Source organism: Neospora caninum, chromosome VIIa, assembly GCF_000208865.1.
Source record: "Neospora caninum Liverpool complete genome, chromosome VIIa".
Taxonomy (NCBI): domain Eukaryota; phylum Apicomplexa; class Conoidasida; order Eucoccidiorida; family Sarcocystidae; genus Neospora; species Neospora caninum.
Genome location: NC_018393.1, coordinates 1,880,732 through 1,900,582, shown reverse-complemented (window position 1 = coordinate 1,900,582; position 19,851 = coordinate 1,880,732). Strand labels below are relative to the sequence as shown.

The following is a 19,851-nucleotide window of genomic DNA, read 5'->3' as shown; positions in this document are numbered from 1 at the left end:
GCGTACACGCTGTGCAGTCGAGAAAGTGACGTGCACATCCATCGCTCGTCCCCAGATCTGCTTCCTCATCTCCGTTGCAGGCGTCGATTTTCGTAGCCGCTTTAAAATGCAGATGGCGCTGGCAGTGGAAATCGACGGAGAAAGCCACTGCGTGCAAGAGTGTTTTACCTGTACAAGACTGAAGTTCACGGCAACCACGTACACTGCGAGTCGGCTCCATGAAGTTACCAAAAATCACCGCCCATGCTCGTTTGCTTCAAGGGTGTATGCTCGTTGCAACTAAAGCCATCTTCGTTTTCGTCTTTAAAAAATCCGCTGGCTGCTGCGTACACGGAAGGACGCAATAGGCTGTAGGCCAGGTCTTTCCTGCGAATGTGCGGGCAATCTTCATTTCTGTGTGCGTTCCTGTGTCAGCGGCCAGTCCTGTGTCATTTGTGACACGATTCACGCTTTTTGCACCTCTCGCATAAGCTGTTGAAGAATATCTCCTGAGCCGCAGGCAACAAACCAGGAAAGCGGAAGGGAAAGCCTGAGCTCGCCGAGCCTGGCCCTGCGAGCGGTTTGTGCACAGTGCACGCCTCCCGCCATGGAAGCCCCACCATTTAGTGCCCAGATGCGCACCGCGTTTCTCCTTTCTCTTGTCAAATATGGCGGCTGAAACCCATCTTTTCCAGTGTGCACGAACAGGGGCTGTGAGGCCAAGGGAATGCCCACGGGAACGGGTGGCTCCGTTGCACTCTCATCGCGTATCAACAGCGCTGACCAACGGGCTGGGGAAACAGGGTATACATTCACTGTCAGCCTGCATGAACGTGGCGATGGTTCTGCATGTGGATGACACGCGGTGCGGATCTGATGCGTTTCCCTTCTCGCTTCCCTCTTCGGGAGGACTCCTGAATTGCTGATCGGCGCAGAAGGGAGATCTGACTCACCCAAGTAGGCAGCGTTGTGGTTGAGCTGAGGGAAAACATCTGCTTCCAGGCAGGCTATTCCAGTCTGCTCGTCGTATCGCTCGGGGCCCAATATGTCCAGGAGCCGCTGTTCTTGACTATAGAAAGAGAGCACAACACACGCAACGAACACAAAACGACGGAGTTCGGATAGCCGCCGGGCATGCCGAGAAAACGACGCCACGACACCAGAGGAACACGAGGATTAAACACAGAGAGCACGCGACGCAATAGGAGGGGCTGACGCACAGAAACTCCGAACGATGTGGAGACTCAAGTTCAGGACGGTGACCTGAAAACTGTAACGACTGAAAAGGAGTTCTCAGCCTGAGACAGAGAGTCAGGCAATTCCTTTTGCCCGCACCACCTCCGGTAAGTAGCAAGATGTGTGCGGCCGCAGCTCACCTGTCGGAGAGTTTCAGGTCGGCCACGTGGAAGGACACCCAGCACGCCGTTTTGTTTGGCTCTTCTTCCACCTGAGGCGGGCCCCAGAAAACCTAAAGGGATTCAACGGTCGAGGACAGAGGAGACAAACATGTTCCAGCTGTGTGCCGTGCTCTCTGCTGCTGGCACGGAGGGTCACACACCGCGCAGCAGCAAACAACACAACCGATTGAAGAGTTCCGTTGCCTTTCCACGGGGCGAGCAAAGCTCGCCTGTGGGTGCCGAGGCCGTTACGACACCCGTTTGGCATGTGCTGTACTCGAATCGACTTTGGAGGCGGCAGGAGTGCCGAGGAGGACACACGCGTCGTGAGGCACGGGGTCTCCTGAGCGAAAAGATGGAGGTGGAGACGAGCCTGGGGCCTTCGCTTCGATCCCTGTTCAGATGCGGCGGCTGTCTCAAGAAATACAAGCATCGCTCTACCTGCTTCCTGATGCTCACAGGCGAAGCGATTCTCGCCCTGAGCTCGCCTGCAGACTCAGCCGTGTTCGTGCCGGCATCCGGGCCATGTCGAATCATTTTCGCGCCGTGCACTGGACTCGTCGTTACTTAACTACCGGAAGTCTTGTTTAGCTTTATATACACTTCCAATGGCCCCTGTCTTCCAGTGTTCACCCAGCTTACGTCGTAGTGGAAAGTGTGGGGAAAGTCGAAGCGCGCATGCACTGAACAAGCAGGTGAACACAGCCGATCAGAGGAAAGCATGAAAGGCGTTGATGTTGAGTATTCAGGAGGAATCGAGGGTTTCCGTCTGACGTGCACCACCTCATTGCGACAGATGCACTTCAACGAAGCAGAAACGATTCAGGGGAGCGATGTCGCGCGCGACCGGCAATCCGACACAGGGAAACGAGGCGTGCCTCGCCTCCAGTGAAGTCGTGACGGAACAGCTTTCTACGGCACACTGCGCGCCCTTTTTCCGCCGCCGCGATCTACTGCTACACTGTCCAGGATGCGACAAGCTGAGGAATTCTGCAGACGGTCTCTTGCTTGCGTTTCTCCTTCGTTGCCTTCTCACCAGAACGGCGACACCTCTCCTGTATCTATCTACCTACGGGATTTGCCATAGATACAGAGCATTTGTGCATTGGATTGTGAACGTGGTTTCCTACACTCAGAAAGAACGATGTTGGGCGGACGAGGAAAGTGTCGTGGGATCCGGCGTCCCTTGTCCACTTCTCGAACGGTAACGCGCTTGCGTCAGCCTCTCCTTCAAGGTCGGTCGCGCATGAGGCGCGAAAGCTTACGAGGAGATCGCGGGAGCGCCGCCTGGTGCTGCAGCTTCGTGAGGGGGGTCACAAACGTGCGGCCAGCAAACGCACGCTTCTGCTTCCGTCCCATGGACGATTCCTTCACGCCGGCAGCCTGCTTGAACTCGCCTCCAGACGAGGCCGAGCTGGAGGTCGACGCCTGACTGTCTCTCTTTCGCGAGTTCGCCTGTGTGAACTCGTCATCGCTGTCGACGTCGTGCGTCATCCCCACGAGACGCCGAAGCTGGGAAAGAAACAAACCGCAGATACCGGCGTCAGACCCGAGTAGGCACGCGCAAGGGCGAGCGGGAGACATGCAAACTCCACACAAATCCATCAAGGAGCGTGTGCTTGCGTGACCGGCTCTAACAGCAGTCCCTGCTTCAAAAGACGTCATCTTTTTCAATGCCTCAGACTACGCCTCGCCCTGTTGTGGTTCACACTGGCGCCTTTACGGTTCAGCAAATGCTACACGAAAAGCAAACACACAAACGTGCCTGTATATACATATAGATAGACAGATAGAAAGATAGATATGTAACGCTAACGCTAACAGGACAAGTCGAATGGGGCCTGCCGAGAGTCGCACTTGGACCACGCCGCAGTGCGCCGCGTGCGTGTTTTCCGTACTCGGTATTTATTTCGGTACGTGAACATGCGTTTTGTCTTCCAACCTGCCGCAGCCCGAGAGATTTGAGCTCGAATGTTTCTCGCCACACTTGCGGGTGGCTCCGGGGTAACGCGGTCCTCCAATCGAATCGGCGGCAGCCTGGAGAGGACACACGTCGACGCGCAGACGGCAGAGGTCAAACAGCGGAGAACGCGACTGGGCGAGGCAGGTGCCTGGAAAACAACGGCATTAATGGACATTGCGCGAAACAACCGAGAAACCGAGGAAAGAACGTAACCGGGAGAAACCCGAGGACCCGCGCAGCAGGTACCAAGACAGACAGAAGGATAACGAGGCCTCTGGAAATGGAGGGGCTGAACAAAACAGCGAAGAGGCAAGGCGCGAGAGCCACGGCACACGCACAGCAGGGGGGATACTCCGTTGGAGCGTCTTCCGCTCGCCGGCTGACCAACGAACAAAGCTCTTGACAAAAACAGGAGGAAGCAAAGTGTAGTGTAGTAGGAAGGGGCGATGAAGGAGCAACACAACGATGGATCGGGGGGTGACGAGAGGAACCGACAGCAAGCGTTAGGGGGGATGCACCGGAGTCCCTTTCGTAGAGCCTGAAAACGGGGGAAGCGGACGCGTCGATCTGGAAACCTGACTCCCGTCGGGAGCCCAATCGTTCGTCGTACTTTGTTTTCGTTGCAACTTGCTCCGCATTCAAGATGATTTTTTCCTTCTTTCCTCGTTTCTTCTTCCACCGAACTTGCAGCCACGACAAACCGCCACCGGGGACGAAGGCGTCGAACGCTGCATCGCGCGCTTGCCCGAGCGGAAAAGAGGATCGCGGCAAGAGGCTCTCGTGCGGAACCTGGGATGCTGGAGCAGAGGGCGAACTGGGGGGAGAAAGGGAGGCACCGGGAGCGCGTAGAACACAGACGGTTGGAGACGAATCAGCGGAGCGAGTAGGCAAGCCAGAAGCAGTAGGCAAGCGAAGACACGACGGAGAAGAGGAAGAACTGGGAGGGAATGACAACGTCGAACACAGCAGGTGCGGAGATACAAGAGAAGAGTAGAATCGGGAGTGAGCAGACCCAAACGAAGGCGAACGCGGCGAAGAGGAGGGCGAGGGCTCAGGTTCACGTGCCTGATCTAAGCCGCCGGGTGGCATCTTCCTGTGCGCGAGAATCCACAGCGGGTGTTCGTAACGCGGGGCACGCGGGAGGAAATGCGAGAAGCACGAGCGGATGGGATTCGTGGAAGCGGTTGCCTTGCGTACCACAGGAACACCGCACGCGCAACACGAAGAGCGCCACGGGGATGAACGTGCAGAAGCTGCTGGTGCATATACGAGACACGAGGGAGGTTCGAGCTTGGTGGACCGGCTACGGACACATCCTCGACGCACGCCGGAGTCGAGAGACAGGCCGGCAGCAGAGTGAGAGTTTGGAGAAACACAAGGCCGCTGGCGGGCCACGATGGCACGTGCATGCTTTAGAAACGGACGGGGATCCAGCGGAGACGTGAAGCGGAAAGCGCCGGGGCGCGGGGAACTGACGTGCCGGCCTGACCCGCGCACTGACGGCAGCTGCGACGGTGGAAGATCTACCGAAAGGACCGAAAGAGAGACATTCTGCAACTGCCGGAGGGTGAGGCAGAGACTGCCAGTCGAGCTGGCGAGTTCGCAGGGGCTCTGTCTGCGGAACCCGCCGAGGGCGCGAGAGGACGCCCGGCCAAGTGAGTCCATGCTTCCCAAGGAGACGCCTTCTATATTTTCGAGATCTGCCGTATACGGGGCACTCTTTGGGAGGCAGCAGACAGGACACACCACGCGCTCGGGAAGAGGCGGCTCAACTCGTGTGTTTTTGCGCACGTCGTCAGAGTGTACAAAAAGGGAAGGGAGTGCGGAGCGGCCGAGATCGCGAATCCCCGCGCTAGCTGCGGCTCTCCGTGCCGAGGTGCGCAGGTGGGTCAAGACAGGTTCGCGGGTCTGAGGCGCATGGGAAAGGAGACTCTTGGAATCCCGGGACGAAGAGAGAGAGCCCTATTCCTGCGAACACAGCTCTGGTTGCCACGGGCGGAGCACGTTTCGAGAGGAGCGGAACCCGTGAGTGGCGGCCCAGCTCAGGGACAGGAGCGGATCTTTAGGACAGGTGGAGTGGGGAACAGATCGTTCGCTCCCTGGTGACGCTGTGTCTTGCCAAAAGGTGTGGAGAGGCGGGGACACGTCCGCCGCGAGAACGAGGACAGGTGCGAACCGCCAATCCGTTTTTTCAGCGCTCCGTGTGTACACAAGGTCGTGCCGGCTGCACACTGCCGCCAGCTGGTCTGGTCTTTCGGGTGAAACGGCGCGGAGAAATCAACGTCGTCGAGGCAACCGCGCAGAGACTCTAAATAGCCAGAGAGAGAGCAGCCCCAAAACACAAGCCGTCAGAGAGACACGCATCTGGTCTCCTTTTCTCATGCTAGGGGAGACACGAACGGGTGGACCGTCTATTAGCCGACATGCATGCCATCGATTTTTTCCCTCCGGCTCAGCATGCGCTGTCCACGTACTGCGAGAGAGAGGGACGGTACGAACGAGTCGCGTATTTTCGAGAGAGCATGGAGGCATTGCACGGGGTGCGTGAAAACTGTGTGGTGGTGCTTCATCTTTTCCTCTTGCCCCGTTTGCGTCTGTTTTTTTATCGCTTTCGTGGAGATTTCGGGGAGCAGTGCCGGCAAGATGGTGAATGTTCCAAAGCTCCGCAATACCTTCTGCAAGGGGCCCAAGTGCCGCAAGCACCAGCCCCACAAGGTGTCGCAGTACAAGAAGGGAAAGGACTCCCTTGTCGTGCAGGGGAAACGCCGTTACGATCGCAAGCAGAAGGGTTTTGGTGGTCAGACGAAGCCCATTTTTAGGAAGAAGGCGAAGACCACCAAGAAGATCGTCCTCAAGCTTGTACGTCTCTTCTTGCGGTCCCTGGCGGATTCGTGAAAGCGGTTGATGGGAGAGGGGACAGCCTGCGGTTTCCTCGGCGGGTTATCTGGGCGAGGAAGGGCGCCGGTATTTCCCCGGCTGCTAGGCCCGTTCTCTAAGTCGAATGGACACGTTTTTCCCGTTCGCCGACCCTCCGCGTCGGTCGCTCATGAATGAAGGAACGGGACTGACGCGTCTGTAGCGGCAAATACGAAGCGCTTTAGACCGCGGCGAAGCGTCCGTGTTGCCTCACACTAGGAGTCTTGCTGCCGCCCTCCTCAAAACTGTTTTTTTTTGCGTAAAAGCAGTTGGACGCGCGTGTCTATGTGCGGTGTGCAATCTGGCCGGTTTCTGCTATAGAGTGGAGTTTTTCCTCTCTGTCGCAGGTTGGCAGCGTGACCGAGTGATATAAGATCACCTGAATCGCCTGCGTGCTCTGAGTGTGAATGCGGGTTTTTCTAACATTTGACGTCTGACGGAACGCGTGGTGCCGAACTGAAGCCTATGCACCCCCCACAAGCTGCGGTGCCTAGACTTTTGCTGGCAGCACTGATGGAGAGGTGTTCTTCAGACGCTGGGTTACGCAGTTGATGCGTTACGAATTGGTTATGTAGTATGCCAGCGAAGTGTGCGTTATTGGAAAAGAAGCGACGGCGTCTCTCAAATGCATTGTGCCCTTTTGCGCATCTGTGTGGTGTGCTGCAGGAGTGCACGAAATGCAAAACCAAGCGTCTGTTGCCCATCAAGCGATGCAAGAGCTTCGAGCTCGGAGCGGAGAAGAAGAGCAAGGGAGGACCCGGTTATTAAACGCTTGTGACGGGCTGTCGTCGTACTCTATCTCTTCTCAACTGTCCGGGACGGCGCTCTTCCTGGCTCTCCCACTGGAGGCGTCTGTGGCGTGTTCAGCGGTCTGATCCGATCTCCCGTGGGAATGTCTGTGAGGCAGTTGCAGTGAAACGAAACAGATGTTGATTCGGGGTGTTTGGCGGAAAAAGTACGCCCGAGGTGGAAGCGATGTTGTCGCACGTGCGGCTGCTGTTAGGAAGTGACGGGTGCCGATCCTATCCTGCTTGCTAGAAACTTCACGTCTAACTGGTTTCACTGTCTATCTTCGGAGAATGTGGCGATGGCAATTCGCCGTATGGGTCGCTTCGATATGTTGCTGCTTTGCGGAGCACATATCACGTCTTAGCGAATTTGCCTGGTAGATCAATTGGTGCGAAAGGCAGAGCGCTGATACATTCCAGATGGATTAGTGGTCCGATATTCTTCAAGCTCGAGTCATTTTCCTCTTTCACGAGTGCCTTGTCCAGGTGCTCGGATCCCTCACGAATGCCTCTCGCTTTCCCTAGACTCGTATCCCTTCGGTTCGTCGCACCGGCTTCGTCGATAGAAGCATGTTAGCGGCCTTCGCATTTACTACGCTCACTTGTTCCCAGAGATAGTCGAGAAAGATATCCGCGGCGCTCACAACGGCAGTACGTCTCCATTGATGTCGCCGCGAGGGCCCAAGAAACACGTCAAGGCTTGAGAGCGAGGTGGGTACTCCTGGGAATCTAGACGCTCAGCAACGGTGATGCTAGGGAACTTCAGCGGTCGCCCTATGAGGGTACCGCTTCATTTGGATGATGCCGAATTGCTTAGCTTTTTCGATGCACAGGGTGCTAGACTTGGCATCCCAAGGGGAAGGATTTCTAGTGTACTTGCGCGTCCTCGAGGAGTGGTTTCGTGTCTGGGTAACGCACAGCGCCGCCGTTTGTTCAAGAGCGTGTGCCGAAATGCTCACCTTCACGCTGGCGATCGAAGCTTGATCGCTGCTGTGGTGTACTCAGGGCTATAGCCTTATGCTGCAACAAACACTGTAGATGCGGAGTAGTAGGTAGAGGCAGGGTACGGAGATACCAGCAAGCATGGAGGGTTCGCGATCAGGTTAGCAGTCGCAAATGGGCCGTCGAGGGGCTGCCGCAGCACGCGCTACGATGGTCAGGCGCTAGGCAATCCTCAAAGCGTTGTAGAGAGAAAAGCCAGGGCTCTCCTTTCGGATATCGCTTTAGCCACGCGTGTTATGGTGTAGCAAGTACTGTCTGTACCTTAGGTTCATAGTGATCGTAGCCTCTGTCAATTTATGCCCCCATTCAGAGAGAATGGAGCAGTGGATCTATCAGCGTGGAAAGCTTCCGCTGTCTTGTCGGAGGCTGCTCGTTACGTGGGGCAACCTATATGGCAAGTCTGTGTCTGAAAGAGTGAACGGTACGATTGTTGCTCTGCAGTGGTGAGAGATAGAATACCCGTGACGACAGAAGATGTTGAGGGCAACCTTTCTGTAGGTGTCACTTTCGAGCAAATGCAAATCAACAAATTAGCACCTGTGAAACAACCCTGTTCGTCCAACAATAGAGAGCGAGGCTGATCACGCGGTGCCAGTTCACGCGGCATGTTTTAGATGCGCCATCAAGTAGGCACGAATGCCTCACTCTGCTGACATGACGGGATACAGCGGACGCCTACTTCAGGTCTCAAGGAAACCTCCTCCGCTCTGTTGATAACAGAGCATGCTTTCTGCAATACTGGCACTTACCCAATGTTCTGAAACATGCTTACGGTTCCCGTGAAGACCACGTTTCCACTGTCCGTGGAGCTCTATCCTGCTGCTGGCCCATCCCTTGCTACTTTCAGAGAAACGCCGAATCGAAATATTGCAAGCTTTTCTGGAACAACTCATGTCCACAGCGCGAATTGCTGCTGGGCAGATACCGGGGAAATCACATTAGTGCGGAAACGCTATCCTGGTTGAATCACTGAATGATAGGCGGAGACCGCCAAGGCCCGCTGGACAGGTTTTCACGAGACGTGAGTTCAGGACGGCTCCGTACGGGGCGAGAACCTAGGTAAATCGTCTCCAAAGTGCTACGTGCATCCGCCCAAGCAGCCAGGCTGCTGCAGCAAGATTTTGCATCGTTCTTATGTGTTAACCCACGGCGCCGAATGCCTCACAGGCTTGTCTCCCGCGCGACCGCTTGTGTCTCACCCCCCTTTGCGAGACACAACTCGCAGAAAAGCCCTGGCCATTAGAAAGAGGATCTAGTTCCGACGGCGGGAAACTCACTGGAAGCGAAAGGAATAGGGGAAAGACGAAGTTTTCTGCCGTCGTGTGTTGAGGATCCTGGCCCAGTTGATGCCGGGTACAACCCTGTAGATGCATCGGCTCCTGTCTCTCGGTGACACAAACTGCGAGGCGCATGCAGCGTTGGAGGGTCATGGCAACGGGCTTTCCTGAGCGGTTCCAGTGAAAGTGAAAAGAGGCCTCTGGAGGCAAATACCCCGTAACACCTCCTTCTTCGTCTTCTCCTCTTCGTTGGAAGGTGTTCCGTTCTGCTCTTTCAGGATCTTTCCTGATCCGGCTCACCCCTGCCAGTGAGGATTACCGTCTTGTGCTAGGTCGACGGTTCGGGAAGTCAGCATGAAGACAACCCTCGTGTGCGTGCAAACAACAAAAAGTTGCACTTTTATTAACAATCCTTCCACTGCACGGAACATCTTGTTCTGTGTTTCCAATACCCACATGCTCACGCTGGCGAGCTTTTGCTCGTCTCTCTGTTTCGCGTTGCTTTACCAGTTTTCCTTATTTCCTCCTCGCCAGTCTGCCTTGGGTTTCGTCGTGTAGCTACAGAGGTCACTTGGCTCCAGTTCAGTATGAGCTCAGCTGCCAGTTTCCTCTTCCCTCGACCAAGGAGTGTCCAGTTTTTTGCCTTCCTTCCTCGACGTCACTCGACGTCACGCTCGCCGTTGTTCGGACTGTTTCCGGCCTCGCGCGATCGAGATCAAAGGGGATATTCCGCCCCGACTTGTTTTCATGTGTTCATCGTAGATGTGGCGGAATGTCTCCTCATTGTTTCTCCTGGGCCACCAGGAACCTTCTTTGTTAACAACCAGGGATTCCCGCTTTTGTTTGTTCGTCCGCTTCATGACCTCCTTTCTGTCGGTCAAGAAGCGACGGACCCTTTAACGCTGCTGTTTTAGTCGAGACACCACCAGTGCCTGGCGCGAAGAATCCGGTGGCGGCCGCCTCGACGCATGATCCCTCGGAGCAGGGACAGCGCGCAGTGCCTTCTCTGTGCAGAAGATGTTGGGGAGCCTGTTGAGTCGCGTTCTCCACAAGTATCTCAGCAGCTACGTAGAAGACGTCAGCACGGGAGAGGTGTCGCTTTGGGGCGGCGACGTCGTGCTGCGAGATCTCCAGCTGAAGCCCGACATCCTGGAAAAACTCGGAGGACCTGAAGCCCACCAACTCGAGTACGTGAAAAAACTGAAACCGGAGACTCAACCTCGGCGAAAGGTTACCGGTGGTACCCTTTGTCCGGGGCTGCCTTGGATTTTGTCTCCCTGCCTCCCCAGTATGGGCTTCCAGAAGGGCGGCGGCTGCCTGCTGCAAACGGCGGAGCTCAAAAACTGATACCGGCAAAACGTCGGCACTTCAGTTTCTGTACTCGTGCGGTTGGAATGCATCACCTTATCAGACAACTGTGCGGACACCAAAAACGACTAGGGTGGAGGGTGGCGTCTGGTTTCTGTTGTGTGTACCCCCAGCACTGTTGCCGCGGAGAAGAACGCATGTTTTTCCATCGTCGGTCGCGTTGCAGTGCTTACGCTGCGTTGTCGATGCTCGGTGTGCACATCTGGGCGGGCTCCCTTTCAAATCTCAACACGACCGCTGACGGCAGGTTCTGTAGATACACGTGCTGGCAGATTCCGTCGAATCACTTCTGCTCATACGTGTCTACTGTCAAACGTTTTCCTGGTTTCCTCTCTGTCCTCGCTTCGCAGACTGGTGTACGGCGGCATCAAGGAATGCCGCCTCTGCATTCCGTGGCAGAGCCTTCGAACGGAGAATGTCATAATTCATCTTGACCTTATACAAGTCGTCCTGCGCCGTCGACGCAACGCATCCGAAGCGGTTTCTCCACGCCGCCGACCCGCCCACGGCCCTGCGTTAACCGCCGCCAGCTCCCAAGGAGCAACCCCGATTTCGTATCAAGAGCACGATGAAGTTTCCCTGTCCGAGCCACGGGCAGCAAGTGGGGAAATACAGTCGACCGTTGCTTCGCCGAGCGCGAGTCCACGAGGGCGACGGCGGCGACGGGAATCCGACAGCGACCGGCCCTCGCCCGCAGCGACGTCTCCTCGCCCTAGCCAGCGTGGCCGTCCCTCTCTTCCCTTTACGTCCTCGTCAGGCTCTTCCCCGCCGTCGGTCCCTTCTTGCACCGCTTCGTCGTCTGCGTCGGATCCGAAGAAATCTTCAGGAGGGAGCGACTCGTGGGTAAAGTCGATTTTGGCCTCGATTTTGTCGAACACCGCCATTCGTATTAGCAACGCCGTTATTCGCTACGACGACGGCCCCCACAGTGCGTCGCTGTCTGTGGGGCTGCTTCTCCTTCAGCCGAGCGACAAGGCTGCGAATCCGCTACCCCTTCCGTCGCCGCCCCTCGCTTCGTCGGTCAAGAATGCAGGCGGGATCTCCGCAGTGTCCGGAAGCGAGCGTCCCACGCCGATCCCGCCTGCGAACCAGGCGGGGACGCCTCATCCCCTTCTGGCTCTTTTAAAGTTTCAGCAGCCTGCGGCTTCTCTTAAGCCGCGTGATGTCTCCGCCGAGGAGACGCGGCTCGCAGGCGTGTCCAGAAGTGCCAGTGGTGAGGGACGCTCACACGACGCAGGCGCAGGCACCCAAGAAAATCTCGTTTTGCATCGGCTCTTGCGCGTCAAGGATCTTACGATCTGCGTTGAAAGTCAGGAGGCACACGCGGCCTCCACGGAGTCGTCGTCGGGATGCCGGTGGTGCACTGCATCCGCTGGGCCTGGTCTGCCCACGAATCGTCCGAGAGCATCTTCTCTGTGCGCGTCTGTGTCGCCTGAGTGTCATTTCGCACCTACGGCAGGAGGCGTGTCCACAGGTCTCAGTGTTGAACGCCTTGCAGCCTGTGCAGCGCCGTCGTCATCTCTCGTTCCGTTGCCAGACTTCCAATGCTCAACCCACACAGAAACGCGAGGGGTGCTTGCCGGAGACGCGATGCACCCTGGAGAGTGCTCAAACGACTCGTCCGTCTCGTCGCATTCTCTGAGTACCCCTGCGGGTCTGGGACAAAACGCGGTGCCCTCGGCGTCTGCTTGCGCGCTCCCCCAGATTCAGGCAGGATGTCCCTCGGCGCAAGCAGACGCCGCTGCGGCGCCGACCGCTGCGCCCTCGCCGTCGCTGCCGCGCCGCGGTTCCACCGCTGCAACTGGAGAAGACGGGGCCGGTGGAGGTCAGCGCTCGCATTCTCCCGCGTCGGCCTCGTCCGCGTCCCTTCTCGCGTCTCCTGATGCCCCGTCCGCGCGGCTGTCTGACCCTGTGAGCATGCACAACAGGAGGACGGCGCACGAGCCGTCGCTGTCTCAACGGGGGGACAAGGCCGCAGACGGTGGTGGAAGTGAGCAGCCACCAGGAGCAGATGCCCCGTGGCACTCGGCCAAGGGTACGGCTTGGGAGCAGTCCATCGACCGCTGCGGGGCGACACCGCGCGCATGCGTGGAGCCAGGCAGGCACTGTCGACAGCGGCGGCATGTCACGAGGGGTCGCGCCGAACAGCCGGTGGTCCATAGGTGGGGCTGTGAGATTCATTTTTCGCTTCCCCTGTCTCTCTTAGACGCCAGGGGCGAGCGGCGCGATGAGCCCTGGACAGACGAGGGGGCGGGTACGGCGCGTCAATGCGGCAGCCTAACTCGTGAGGCAACTTACCAGCGTGTACGACATTCTTTCTGTGGTGACCCACGGAGCTCCGGCAGCGGGTTACTCACCTGGAAAGACAGCTGTGACGCATGGCCCGACGGTGAAAGAGAGCACACGGTTGGAATGGACGTGGGGAAAGCTGCCTCGCTCGGAACCGGGCACTACAGCGGAGACACTTCAGCCCTGGAAGATAGCGACGACGAGCGTGAACTGTATCGGCAGTCGCGGGCACAGATCGCAGAGGCGACGGGCGACTTGCCGAGCCTTCCGGCGAGCCTGCAGAAGCATTTGGAAGACACACTCGCACCTGCGGAACTCGACAAGTTGCGGCGTGAGATGGTCCAGCATCATCTCGACCAACAAGTGTTACTTCTTCTGCAACAAAAGCGGAAGAAAAAGGAACTCGAGAAGCACCAGCGCCATCGCGTTCTTGAGGCGCGCAGGCCGCATCCGCTCACACTGCAAATCGACCTCGCGCCGTTCCACTTACGCCTCAGTTCTTCACAACTCTTCGCGCTCCGCCAAATGCTGTCGCGGGAAGAAGGCGAACAGACGGAAGAGGAGGAACGCAGCGACAGGCTCAAGGGCGGAGAGGATGACAGGATAAGCACCATCGAGCGGAGTGGACACAGCCAACGGGCACTCTGCCGCGAAGGCAGCTTGGGAGCGGCCACCAGCGCACGTGACGATGATCTGGCCAAACAGGTGCCGTACGGGGGAGGGACAAGCGACGCGGACGCCCACGAGTGGCCGCCGAAACTTTTGTTTCACAGAGCGCATGACAGGCGCGCTGACCGTTTCGGTGCGAAGGGCGGCGTGCCCTATGCAGACGAACAAGAAGCAGACACAGGAGATGGCGACGAGAACGAGCTGCCGGATCAAGCGCGAACGCCCTCGGACGTGGCATTGAGGGAGCGGGCGCACAGCGGCGGAAATCAAGGAACGCGCACAGACGGGGAGTCTCCGTGCATTCCGGAGGGAACCTATGAGGGCAGAAAGTGGTCCGCTTCAATTGCCGACTTGACAGCGCGTGAGCAGGGGATGGCGACAGGCAGCAAGGGGACGAGACGGGCAGACGCGCGCGTGAATATTGACCAGAGGAGTTCCACCGAAGACGCCGAGGAGCGGCTTCCGCTGTCCGCGTGCTCGTTGGCTTCAACGGCATCTCCGGCGGACGGCGTCAGCGCGTCCGCAGATCCAGTTGGCGACGGGGAGCCAGACAGCGGGAACACGCGACGGCACGCAGGCACCGTTACATCCTCGTATCTTGTCGGTGAAGGCGGCGGAGCAGAAAACCAGGTGAACCGAAGGGCGGCCGAGGACGAGAGGGTATCCGCACGCGCGAACGAAGCAGCGACCGAAACACAGCTATGGGCTGGAGAAGGCGCGAGGCAGAAAGAACCAAGCAAAGACGAAAGAGCCGCTGGCGGGCGGACTTGGGCCAGATGGGTAGCCGAGCTTCTTCTAGGCAGCAGCAGCGAGGAGGAGGGGGACGCGGGCGACGGTGAAGAGGAACAAGGGGAACAAGCGCCTCGTGTGCCGCCACAGTGTTCTGGAACAGACGCAGGGACTGCGGAGTCGAAGTGTTCTGGCGAGCCACCGTCGACGACGAGGAACCCTTCGCCGGTGTCGCTTTTTGCTGAGAAAGCCGCTGGCGGATCAGACCCGAAGTCAGTGGACGCCAGGAAGGAAGTACCGGCGCTACGTGTAGGCGCCGGGGACCCAGACGGAGATTCAAGCTCTCTGCGAACAAGAGCGGCCAACGGAGAAGAACTCGAAACCGAGGGAGAGGTGGAAGGGCCGTGCCAGCATGACGAGGAAATAGAAAGTGAGGAGTATGAGTCAAGCCTTTCGACGGAGGAAGATCCCGGAGGTGGTTCGCTCTCGTCAGACGATTCTGCCTTTTTCTCTGCGGAAACGGGGTCCGTCGGCTCGGCCGACGAGTTCCAAGACGACGACAGGCTCCACGAGGACCCAGGCCAGGAGCGTGAACGGGCTTTTCATGACGCCGCCGCGAGAGGCAAAGGGAGGTTGCCGCCTTCCAGTGAGGTCGACAGGCGCCGTATGGACAGCTTGAGCCAGGAGGACGTGGACGCATCGACTTTATTCCAGGAAGAAACAAGACGAACTTCCCTTCCTTTCCTGACTCGGCTTCAGCGCGCATGCGGTCCAATATTCGTTCGCCTTAATCTCTCCGCTTTCACCGTAGCTCTCGACCTAGTGACCTTGGATCGAGGCACAGGGTCGACGCCACTGCGTCGCGCGTCGTCTCGGGCCTTCACGCCAGCGTTTCCCGAGTCGCGTCCTGCGACAGTCTCACCGACGCCGCCAATCACCGCCTCCTCCGCGCCGTCATCGCCTTGTGCCGTGGCTTCCCCGTTGCCAGTGTCCGTTCCACCGTCTTCGGGTTCTCTGTCCCTATCGTCGCAGCCCGTTCGCCCGCCGTCCCCTCCAGGTTCGCCTGTGTTTGTGTCTCGTTCTGTTTCCGCGACGGTGGACACGTCTGTTCCAGATGCGACACAAGCTACAGCTGACGAGTCTGCGATGGCAGAGGATGTCGCTCGTGACCCTAGGCAGGTGGCGAAGCCGAGAGTCAATCAAATCCTCCAGCTCGGCATTGATGACCTAGCCGCAACGCTGGCCCTCCCTCTGCCCTCGGAAGGGGTCCCAGAAGTCGGCTTCGAAGCACAGGCCGTCTGGGCAAAGGAACGATGCAACAGAAGTGCTGGAGCCCGGGTGCGTCTTCCGACGTATGGTGCCTTCTCGCCAGGTCTTGCGCAAGGCCTGTACGACGCCAGGCCGCCGTGCCCATCTGCTGCGCGCAGCCGAAAAGCTAAAACGCGGCCGCGGGGTCGTCGAGGGCGGAACGAGAGGAGGAGAGCACTTCCCACGCAGACGGAAGTGTGCGATGGTCGGAGCGAGGAAGGGCCAGAACAGAGAGGGAGACAATGGGAAGCTGGGGATCTCGAGGCGGAACTCCCCGCTGCTTGTCAGCAGGTGGATGAAGTTGATGCCGAGCATTATTTCATTCTGCTTGGACGGGCGCCGGAGAATGGCGCCTTCCAAAACAGTGGTGAGTCCGTCCGACAGCGCGGTGTCGCCGACGAAGGGTTGTACGATATCACGTGCTGACATGTCCCCAGGCTGTGTCGCAGTTCTTTTCCCCCTAGAATGTCTCTTCGTGTTTCGTAAATGTACGTCCAACCGTGCAGCAAGAGGATCCTCTCTCACGTCTCTGGACAATGCACGTTCGCTTATCTGGTGCCGAATGCCTGTCATGGCTGCTTTCATACGCAGTGTTCCGTGCTCCGATTTGCAACATGTGACGCAGTGTCTGCTATATCAGGCGCCCTTGCGTTTGGGCGCAGGAGCATAGTGGTCTGTCTCCGGAATAGGCGAAATGCCGGAAGCATATACAGAACGCAAATGAGCAGCCTGTGTTAGGTGTCTACGCGGGGAAACGAACATGTAGCGTTCGTCGGGAGAACACCTTATGGTCTGGATAACTGGTGCGTGGGGTGGATTCCCGTCTGCGGCCCCCACTCGCCCAGCGTTCTCTCACGTGTTCCAGGTTTTTGGGCTATCGTCGCTGTGTCAGTGCATGCGTTTCTGGGCTACGCGTTGTGTGATGCCTCTTCTCAGGAGCATTTGGGCTCGCCCGCAACATGCCATCGTCCGGCGCGGCTTCCGCGCCGTCGCCGCGGGCCCTTGCGGGAGACTCGGTCAGGCCTTCAGTCCCTACCCGGCTTCCTGCTGATATTTCGACGTCGCGTCCAGATGGCCGGGGACCAGACGCAGGGGCGCAACGGAGCGCGATGGACATGCAGAGTGTCGGCGCGGCACACGTGTCGCATGCAGGGGCATCTAGCGCAGGTTCGCCGCCCGCAGGCGTCCGTCTGCTGCACTCGTCTTCGACTGCGTGTGCATCTGCTACTGTCTCTCCTTTGAACGGAGACGCAGGCGTGGACGCGGTGACAAGTGAGAGCGGTACGCTTGCCTCTCGGCCGCCTGCGGCCTCTTCCGAAAGCAGTCTTTTCTCGCGGCTTTCTTCCTTCGCATTGTCCTCCTTCGCTCGCTTCGGCAGCCACGAGGCTCAAGCAGACTCTCAGGCCTCCGCAGTGGTTTCGTCATTCTCGGAGTCCGCTGTAACAGACAGTGCCCAGGCAACACTAGAACACGAGTCGCCGGCAGAACCACCAGCACATGCTGAGTCGTCTTTGCGTTCCTCTACTGTGTTACCGCGGGCGGAAGAACGCCCGGTCGCGTGTGCTGAAGCGGGAGAAGAAGGTGCTCAGATGCGGGCGCCTGCGATTCAGTGCGCGATTCTTCTTGTCACCGAAGAAAACATGAACTATGCGAGGCTTCGGCTGCAGCAAAACCGTGCGTACGGTCGCGAGGCGGTAAGCCGTAGGGGAACGGGAGCAACACTGAGAAAGGTAATCGAGGGAATCGGGGAACGCGCATCACTCGCGCAGAAGACGGGAAAAAAGCACGCACGTGCGGCCAGGGATCGGAGGCGACGGCGGAGAGGTTCCGAAAGCCAAAAGGCGCTGACAGCGATCACTGAAAGGCGGACGAGGAGCGAAGCCACATGAGGGCGTGTGTTCAGTCTATGATACGTCTGACGGCTCCGCAGCGGCCAGATATGCAAAGTGTTCATGACTGGCGTCCGCGGTTAGGCAAAAGAAGACCACGGCGGAACGAAGGATCAAGATACGCCTTTCGACTTTGAGTCGGCTACTTGCTTTCCTTGTTGGGGGTCAATGCCTCGTGTCGACTGCCGCTCGGTTGTTTCTCCTTCGTTCCTTGGCTGCCCCATTCGTTTTAGCCTCGATGCCTCTGAGGGTTGGCCTTGGTGTGCGCTCGTTCGTGGCGGATGCGTTATTCGTTCCCAAGGTAGGGGAGCCCTCACGGTCGCCGTCGGCTGCTGCTCCTTGCTCGGCCTTTGCTGCACAGGCTTTAAGCTGGGACAAGCTGACGGATCAGTGGAGTCCGGGAAGTTCTTCAGAACCCGCCGTCGCTTCGCTGAGTTCCTCGTCGACTCCGCCGTCGTCGGCGTTGCACCTGGCCGCGGGTTCTGCCGCTCCGACCCCTGCCTCCCGCCGACAGCTGGGGCCTTCGTTCTCTCCCCGCTACCGGGTTTCTCTCGTGCTAGGCGACCTCTCCGTCCGCCTGCGTCCTGTGTCTCTTTTCCCGTCCCTTTGCGCTTTTCTTGTATCTGGGAGCAGACGCGCGTCGTCGCCGTCGCCCCGACCCAGACAGCGAACGGTGAAGAACGGCGTGGGGCCTTGTCCGGGCGACCGCTCTTTCGGGGCGTGTGAGGTGTCGCCTGCGTCGGCCCAGCGGCGCGCCAGGCGGGACGCACCCCAGCATGAGATCGACGAGCCAAACGGAACTGCAGGAAGACGATCGGAGCGGGGGAAAGATGGGCGGGAAGAAGGCTCAGACCCGCATGGCGTCTCGCAGTGCCCGGCTGACGCTGGCAGAGAGCCTGGTGCGAGCGTAGAAATCGCGGTCGCCAAGCGTCGTCGAGGCTCGGCGGAGGGCTTGACGGCGGCGACTCAAGCGGACGAGGGAGCGAAGAATGCAGCTTGGCAAGGGGACGAGTCCAGGGAAGAAATCCGGCGACCGATAGAGCGAAGAGCTGTTCGCCCTTTAGCTCTCTCCCCGGAGACGCCAGTGTCAGACCCCGTGTCGGCGCCATTGCCCGCACCGTCAGCTGCTCTTGATTTCGTTCTTGAGCTTCCTCACATAGATTTTGGCATCCAACTTCCTTCTGCGGATCCCTGTCGGTTCGGCAGCGACGTGGGGTATCCTGGTGCCTGTTCCTTTTCATCATCTGAATTGCCTTCGTCGTCAGCCACATCCTCGTCCCCGGATGACAGGTCGTCGGCCGCCGCGCAGCTGACAACCCCTGGGGGAGAGGACGAGTGCCGGGGGATATCCAAAGTGAGGAATCGTGTGATTGTTGACAAACGCGACACAGTCACCTGGGTTTCCCTCGTTCTCAAACGTGTAAGGTAGGTTGCGACAGTCAGAGTGTCTGTGCCTATGTCTTGGTTCTTCCATGCACCAGACCGGTGACCAATGCCCAGCGTATTTGCGATCATCTCGATACTCGTGTGGCGATCTACTCAGGCAGCGCGGTTGCAAGTGCGTAGTGCGTGTGATGGCGCACGTTGAAGCAGTTCGTCGGAAGTTCAGGGCGATTCCAGGGCGATGTGTGTCTTGGGCCATGGTCTCCTACGGTACCCCAGCTCCTCGCAGAGAGAGGGTGCAGCATTGTCTCTGCATCCGAGTCGTTGGGCTGTATTGCACGTTTTTGCTCTCCTTTCCGTTTTGTACCCTCGAGCGCACGGGCGCCTCGCTCCGGAGTCGATTCAGTTCGAACGCCCTGGGGGCGGCATGCAGCCTACCACACATACTACACCGGCTGGGCGTTCTGATCCGTTATTTCTGCTGCCGCGACCTCCGTTGCTCACGCAGGGTTTCCAAGCACTCCCTTCCACCAGACGTCGAGACTCTTCTGCGTTCCCTAGCCTCGCACCGGGGAGCGTGTCTTCGGTCCCTGCGCGGCTGCGTGCTATTCCCGTCCACGACACTCCTGGCTGACCTTCGGGCCGCAGACCTGACTAGCGTTGCCGCATGGCCTCCCGCGCCTTCGCAGTACCCCCTCGCGCGCCGTGCACCTTCGTCCATTTCCCGAACCGCCGGGGTCTTTGCGGTGGAGCCCGTGGCAGTTCAGGCCCCCGTCGAAGGCTTTGCCGAGAGAGAAGAGCGCGCCGGGTGTGACCGTGGAGTACCTCATGAAGACCGTCTCGCCACCTGTGCGAGGGTGACGAATCGTGAGACCGTCATGCAGAGAAGAGAGT

The 19,851-nt window shown here is 58.5% G+C and overlaps 3 protein-coding genes across 3 annotated transcripts in view; 2 read left to right on the top strand and 1 right to left on the bottom strand.

Annotated features, from left to right (window-relative positions):
* Positions 1–256: 256 nt before the first annotated feature.
* On the bottom strand, positions 257–4,428 carry NCLIV_021400 (3'-5' exoribonuclease CSL4, related; the record flags this gene model as incomplete). Its single annotated transcript, XM_003882334.1, has 7 exons — positions 257–488; positions 764–1,048; positions 1,356–1,447; positions 2,019–2,059; positions 2,642–2,850; positions 3,275–3,413; positions 3,822–4,428. The coding sequence occupies 7 exons, from the start codon at positions 4,426–4,428 to the stop codon at positions 257–259; spliced, it is 1,605 nt and encodes a 534-aa protein (XP_003882383.1).
* A 1,554-nt stretch (positions 4,429–5,982) lies between these two features.
* NCLIV_021390 (putative ribosomal protein L41) lies at positions 5,983–7,023 on the top strand (the record flags this gene model as incomplete). Its single annotated transcript, XM_003882333.1, has 2 exons — positions 5,983–6,198; positions 6,922–7,023. The coding sequence occupies 2 exons, from the start codon at positions 5,983–5,985 to the stop codon at positions 7,021–7,023; spliced, it is 318 nt and encodes a 105-aa protein (XP_003882382.1).
* A 3,316-nt stretch (positions 7,024–10,339) lies between these two features.
* NCLIV_021380 (conserved hypothetical protein) overlaps positions 10,340–19,851 on the top strand; it is a gene marked incomplete at both ends in the record, with an annotated part of 33,410 nt that continues 23,898 nt past the window's right edge. The window contains 5 exons of the mRNA XM_003882332.1: positions 10,340–10,509; positions 11,041–16,052; positions 16,622–17,379; positions 17,936–18,928; positions 19,647–19,824. Coding sequence (XP_003882381.1) covers positions 10,340–10,509; positions 11,041–16,052; positions 16,622–17,379; positions 17,936–18,928; positions 19,647–19,824 — 7,111 coding nt within the window. The remainder of the gene's footprint in view (positions 10,510–11,040; positions 16,053–16,621; positions 17,380–17,935; positions 18,929–19,646; positions 19,825–19,851) is intronic.